This window comes from Pempheris klunzingeri, unplaced genomic scaffold, assembly GCF_042242105.1.
Source record: "Pempheris klunzingeri isolate RE-2024b unplaced genomic scaffold, fPemKlu1.hap1 Scaffold_179, whole genome shotgun sequence".
Taxonomy (NCBI): Eukaryota; Metazoa; Chordata; class Actinopteri; order Acropomatiformes; family Pempheridae; genus Pempheris; species Pempheris klunzingeri.
In genome coordinates, this window is record NW_027255082.1 from 1 (window position 1) to 6,760 (window position 6,760).

The 6,760-nt window shown below is 51.3% G+C and overlaps 1 protein-coding gene across 1 annotated transcript; it reads right to left on the reverse strand.

The window, feature by feature from the left end:
- Positions 1-86: 86 nt before the first annotated feature.
- LOC139225403 (isocitrate dehydrogenase [NAD] subunit alpha, mitochondrial-like) lies at positions 87-4,686 on the reverse strand. The gene is made up of 6 exons (XM_070856257.1): positions 4,645-4,686; positions 4,021-4,080; positions 3,091-3,174; positions 2,723-2,837; positions 2,462-2,649; positions 87-224 (listed from the first exon to the last, which is right to left on the reverse strand). The coding sequence occupies exons 1-6, from the start codon at positions 4,669-4,671 to the stop codon at positions 87-89; spliced, it is 612 nt and encodes a 203-aa protein (XP_070712358.1). The 5' UTR covers positions 4,672-4,686.
- Between the last annotated feature and the right edge of the window lie 2,074 nt (positions 4,687-6,760).

Below are 6,760 nucleotides of genomic sequence, written 5' to 3' on the forward strand. Positions count from 1 at the left end.
CAATAAGATGATGCACATGGTTAAATAGATGAATTGATGATGGACAGGTGGAAACAGTCTGATTGGTCGGAGCCGTGTGATGTCACTCACATGATGTTGGCCTTGTGGACGGCGGTCACGCTGTTTCTCTGGTTGTTTCTGGCGTACTCGAAGGCGTACTCCGCGATGCGCCTGCTGGCGTTCTCCGTGATCAGTTTGATGCTCTGAACGACGCCGTCGACAATCTGCAACAAGACGGGACGGAGCGTCAGGGCGAGCACAGAATCATGGGAAATCTGATCGAGGTAAAGAGACAGGAAATGGAGGAAAAACACAAGAACAGGAAGGAAGGAGAGGGACTGAAGGGGGGGGGGGGGGCTGCAAGACCCACACTGATGGTTTGACCGTTCAATTACTGAGCACAGACACAGGCTAGGCTAACAGCTTCCCTCCGCTTCCAGTCTTTGTGCTAAGCTAGGCTAACAGCTTCCCTCCGCTTCCAGTCTTTGTGCTAAGCTAGGCTAACAGCTTCCCTCCGCTTCCAGTCTTTGTGCTAAGCTAGGCTAACAGCTTCCCTCCGCTTCCAGTCTTTGTGCTAAGCTAGGCTAACAGCTTTCCTCCGCTTCCAGTCTTTGTGCTAAGCTAGGCTAACAGCTTCCCTCCGCTTCCAGTCTTTGTGCTAAGCTAGGCTAACAGCTTCCCTCCGCTTCCAGTCTTTGTGCTAGGCTAGGCTAACAGCTTCCCTCCGCTTCCAGTCTTTGTGCTAAGCTAGGCTAACAGCTTCCCTCCGCTTCCAGTCTTTGTGCTAAGCTAGGCTAACAGCTTTCCTCCGCTTCCAGTCTTTGTGCTAAGCTAGGCTAACAGCTTCCCTCCGCTTCCAGTCTTTGTGCTAGGCTAGGCTAACAGCTTCCCTCCGCTTCCAGTCTTTGTGCTAAGCTAGGCTAACAGCTTCCCTCCGCTTCCAGTCTTTGTGCTAGGCTAGGCTAACAGCTTCCCTCCGCTTCCAGTCTTTGTGCTAGGCTAGGCTAACAGCTTCCCTCCGCTTCCAGTCTTTGTGCTAGGCTAGGCTAACAGCTTCCCTCCGCTTCCAGTCTTTGTGCTAAGCTAGGCTAACAGCTTCCCTCCGCTTCCAGTCTTTGTGCTAAGCTAGGCTAACAGCTTCCCTCCGCTTCCAGTCTTTGTGCTAGGCTAGGCTAACAGCTTCCCTCCGCTTCCAGTCTTTGTGCTAGGCTAGGCTAACAGCTTCCCTCCGCTTCCAGTCTTTGTGCTAGGCTAGGCTAACAGCTTCCCTCCGCTTCCAGTCTTTGTGCTAAGCTAGGCTAACAGCTTCCCTCCGCTTCCAGTCTTTGTGCTAAGCTAGGCTAACAGCTTCCCTCCGCTTCCAGTCTTTGTGCTAAGCTAGGCTAACAGCTTCCCTCCGCTTCCAGTCTTTGTGCTAAGCTAGGCTAACAGCTTCCCTCCGCTTCCAGTCTTTGTGCTAAGCTAGGCTAACAGCTTCCCTCCGCTTCCAGTCTTTGTGCTAGGCTAGGCTAACAGCTTCCCTCCGCTTCCAGTCTTTGTGCTAGGCTAGGCTAACAGCTTCCCTCCGCTTCCAGTCTTTGTGCTAGGCTAGGCTAACAGCTTCCCTCCGCTTCCAGTCTTTGTGCTAACCCATCCTGGATCCGTCTCCATGGTAAGTGAGTGACAGTGTGAACTCAAGCCGGTCCACATGGGGGTTGTGCAGGTGAACAGGTGAGAGGTTCAGGAGGCTTCAGTGGGTTGAAGAGACTAAATTTCCTCCTCCTTACCCTGAAGATGAGCAGCAGCAGAGAGTCCTGCCTGTGGCAGTAAACTGACCTGTGGGAGCACAGGTAAGGAGGGCAGGTACAGGTGCACCATCATCATCATCATGATTATCACCATCATCGTTATTGTCATCTCAACTCCTCTGCTGTTGCTTCTTGTCCAACTCTCACTGTGATTTTGGTCCAAAAATCTGGTTCGTTTCTTCCTCAGAGAAGCGCTAATGCTAGCTAACAATAGCCAACTTTAGCTAATTACTGACAGAAACATTATTGGTGCAGCAGCTACATCAGCTAATGATGTTAGATGGTTTGGCTGCTGGCAAATACCAGAAATGTTAGATTTTGTCACTCTGCCGGTGTGTATCATTAGCTCCCCCCTCCTCCCACACAGACGGGGTCCCACATTAACGCCTGCTAACAGTTAGAAGAAAGGACAGAGAACATTGTGGAACCTTTCCAGGAGCCCAGAAATACTCTGTCTGAGGACAAACACGGACAGAGTGACGCCTCCTGTGACTAATAGACAATCTCAGGCAGCTCTGTGTGCGCAGAGTGGCCCCCACGACCCCCACGGCGAGCTGCGGTCGGCTCCCACAAGGTGAAGACAAAACAAAGCGGTCTATTCCACTTTAAACAGTCAAACGGCGTCTCTTTGGGTGAACTGACCCTTTAACCCTTCATGAGCGCGTCCCACTCACCACGTGTTCGATGCCGCTGTACTCGCCCTCTGTGTTCTCCCGGATGGTGACCAGGTTGACGTCAGTGTACGGGGTCTTGTAGCCCTCCATGGAGACGCAGGGCCGCACGTTGGCGTACAGGTCGAAGGTCTTCCTCAGCAGCAGGTTCATGGACGGGTGTCCGGCAGCGATGGGCGTCTTCAGGGGCCCTGTGGGAGACAGCAGTCAGGACGAGGACCGACGGGAGACACGGAGCTCAGGGTGACGGCAACGTTAACGCACCTTTGAGCCCGATCTTGCTCTTGTCCATTGAGTCTTTGGCGTCGGGGGGGATCATCCACCTGCCCCCAGGTCCCTTTATGGCCGTCACGTTCCTCTCCTCCCACCTGATCGGAGCCTGCAGGTACAAACAGTAATGGCGCGTTTCCACTAGTACCTACTCGGCTCGACTCGACTCGACTCGACTGGTTGCGTTTCCACTAGCGCTAGTACCTGGTACCAGGTAGTAAAATGGTACCTGGTACCAGGTAGTAATGGAAACGCAACCAAACCGAGTAGAGCCGAGTAGGTACTAGTGGAAACTAGTGGAAACGCGCCATTAGAAACACACACACTTTCTACGATCACAGTCGGACCGTGGCCGCACTCACTTTAGCAGCTTCAAAGATCTTCATGACAGCGGTGGAGATCTCTGGTCCAATCCCGTCGCCAGGAATCAGCGTGACCGTCTGCATCTATGAAGGAAACACAGGCGTTCACTGGGACCACATCCCACCGCCAGCGTCTGCGTCAGCAGCCTGAGCTGATGGCGTCCGCTCTACTTCACCCTCAGACCCCCAGAAGCGTCTCGGAGCTAAAGATTCTCTCCTGGTCTGTTTCTGACGGACGCCGAGCAGCTCAGAGCAGAGGAGGCGGCAGGAAGTCAGACAGACAGACGGCAAAGAGAATCAGCTCAGTTTTCAAAATAAAAGCCCCCCTGCAGACTGTCAGTGGTTTATTCCAGCAGCACATCAGTATTATTCTCTAATGGGGGGGCACCAGGCCAGACGTCAGCCGCTCAGAGGGTTTTTAACACCATGACGACCAGAGGTTCATCTGGGATGGAGAAACACTCTGACTGTGACTTTAGCTGCTGTCTGTAGCTGCAGCACAACAAAGCAGGAAGTACATCCAAGAAACACATTTAAAGCAGCAGAAGAAGAAACACAGCCTGTTTGATCCTGTTAGAAACACATTTAAAGCAGCAGAAGAAGAAACGCAGCCTGTTAGAAGCTCCAACATCAGTTTAAGGACCAAACCAGGTAAATGTGAGCAGGAACTCTGATCAGCAGGAGAAATAAAGCTCCTGGTGGAGGTGGAGGAACATGGAGGATGGAGTGTGTGCGTGTGTGTGAGTGTCTGTGTGTGTGTGTGTGTGTGTGTGTGTGTGTGTGTGTGTGTGTGTGTGTGTGTGTGTGTCTGTGTGTGTGTATGTGTGTGTGTGTGTGTGTGTGTGTGTGTGTGTGTGTGTGTGTGTGTGTGTGTGTGTGTCTGTGTGTGTGTGTGTCTGTGTGTGTGTGTGAGTGTGTGTGTGTGCTCACCCCTCTGGAGAAGGAAGCTGACAGAGCAGGTCTCCTGGCCGCCCCCCCCACCACCACCTGCTGGGGGAGAAACATGAAGGTCAGCAGAGGGATCAATAACGATGGATGAGCTCATCACACACACAGTGAGACTCTCCCTGACGTCACACAGGTGACGCTGCCTCAGGTGTTTTTCATGCGTCACCAGTAACCCTCCATGTGATTCCCTCCATCCAGGCGGATGTGACGCAGCTGTCTGTTTCCCTGCCTGCCTACTGAACACAGTGAGCCGCTGGCCGGTGTTAAACTTTGTTACTGACCAAAATGTCTCCCTTCAGCCGCCTAACGGAAGTGGTTTTAACGGCAGTAACGGATTTATCCTCCTGGAGGTTCGGAGCAAACAAACGGACGAAGTCGTTGACTTTCCCGGTGACAAGCAGCTCGGTGATTAGCACCGCTAGCTAGCTGAAGGACATCACTGCTAGCTAGCATGCTGACCTGCTAATGGCGGCGTAGAGGAGCCCGTTAAGAGGCAACAGAGCCGCTCAGTGAGTCACAGACCTCCGCTAATAAACAGCCACGGAGCCCACGCTGTCCAAAACCTCCGCAGACTCTCTCCAACTTTGAAAATCCAACATTTCTTACCATTGACCTCCACACGCTGCCTGCCATACTGAGAGCCGGACAAAGATCCTCTGACGGGAAGAGGGCTCACTTCGATCCGCTGAGAGAGCCGGGACAAAGATCCTCTGACGGGAAGAGGGCTCACTTCGATCCGCTGAGAGAGCCGGGACAAAGATCCTCTGACGGGAAGAGGGCTCACTTCGATCCGCTGAGAGAGCCGGGACAAAGATCCTCTGACGGGAAGAGGGCTCACTCCGATCCGCTGAGAGAGCCGGGACAAAGATCCTCTGACGGGAAGAGGGCTCACTTCGATCCGCTGAGAGAGCCGGGACAAAGATCCTCTGACGGGAAGAGGGCTCAATCTGAGAGGGCTTTTTAGAAATGAATTAAAGTATATTTCTTCTTTACTAATATTAGCTAAAACACAACAGCCAGGATGGACAGTTTGTGGTTTGGGTTATTTATTCACTAAATTGGTGCCAATGCCAATGATTTGTTGTTATGATGTGATATGTGGTGTTTAAATATGTTTGGTCGTGTACAGAAATCTAACTGAGGACTCCCACAATGTGTAAATGCCTTGTGTATATCCTTATGTATAGTTTTTCTAAGTTTTGATGTGTCCCTTTATTATCATACTATTAAACTATTTACCACCTCTAATGTGTAGAGCTGTAATGTCTGTTTTGTGTCACAGTGCTTGTTAAATGACTTTAATTAGCTCTTTGGGGTATAATTCACCAGAGGACACGTGGACAATGCACCACCAGGCTCAGACACAGTGGCTTTCCACTCACTGCCACCACTGGGTACTGTGTATATTCATCCATCTATCAATGTGAAACCAATGTGATGCAGTAGAATCAAAACCAGCTTCCTGTCACAGATGAAACCCTGCAGAGGAGGAATCCACCCACTCTTCCTGTATGTCTTTATATAAACACAGGGAGCAAACTGTTGGATATTAGACCGATGTGTAACTGAAGCTGAGGGTCCATTGACGTGTTCAGAAGAGGAAACTGCGGCGTGACAAAACTGCACCCAGTAACCAGATCAATGTGCCTGAAGTGATGGAAACCTGAGAACAGAAGCACTTTAACAGGCGCCGACTGCAGCTCAGACATCAGACCATCAAAGATCGTTTAGGCTTCGGTAGAGGTGAGTGAGAGACAAAGTAAAATACCTCCTGACAAGAGAAATAACTTCATGTCTGTGTGGATTTGTTTCTGCAGGAGAACATTGACAAAAATCAGTACAATATTTGAGTATTGATTGTTCTCTATATTTTTGCCCGTCAGTCCCTATCTGAATGTGGTGACCAGGTGAGTGCAGGAGGCCCAGCAGACAGCAGGACTAGCAGACAGCAGGACTAGCAGACAGCAGGACCAGCAGACAGCAGGACCAGCAGACAGCAGGACCAGCAGACAGCAGGACCAGGCTGTTATCCAGCTGATGAGGGCCGCTGTGCTGCGGCAGCAGGAACATGGCGATGTCACCACAGTCGGCTGATCACAGTAATCAGGATAAATGTCCTGATGGTGTTTCAGTGCTGCAGCGATGAGTCTCCACCTGAACTGAGCGACCTCTGAACGGCAGCCTGAAACCCGAAGCCAGCGGCTGCAGCAGCAGGACAGTCGGCTCACTCGGTCACTTCCTCTGCACGTTTAAACCTGCGTCCATCTTCTCCATGTTAACACTGAACCAGACGACCGTGATGTTTAAGTAGTGATGAATTATCTCCATCATAAAGTGCCCGACCTGCTCGGCACAGTCACCGGATCACTGTCGGTACCACGGCGTGGTAACTGTGCTAAGTGATAAGCTTTAATGCTTTCACGCTGATTTACTCTCACACAGCAGCAGCCCAGTTAGAGGAGCCGGCAGGACAGTTCAAGCTTCATATTAAGTAGTGTTAAAGTTCTGTTCCGGCTCCGTTCTGGAGTCTCAGAACCATGGTGCTTTCTGGTGAACCAGCCCACGCTCACACCAGTTTAAGCGGAACCAAAGTGGGAGGATGTTACTCCACAACACGTATGGATTATCAGCAAGCTTTTGTTGACACGCCCACTGATGATGTCACTGTTCCTGAGGAAGAACCAACAATTTTTTGGTTCCAGCTGAGAACCAACTTCTCAGG

Bases quoted from the DNA above. Each gene is read 5' to 3' on its own strand.
- LOC139225403 (XM_070856257.1), bottom strand. From the start codon at position 4,671: ATGGCAGGCAGCGTGTGGAGGTCAATG. The intron at 3,175-4,020 runs GTGAGCACACAC...TTTCCTTCATAG, and splicing joins CAGCTTCCTTCTCCAGAGGG to ATGCAGACGGTCACGCTGAT. The intron at 2,838-3,090 runs GTGAGTGCGGCC...TTGTACCTGCAG, and splicing joins AGATCTTTGAAGCTGCTAAA to GCTCCGATCAGGTGGGAGGA.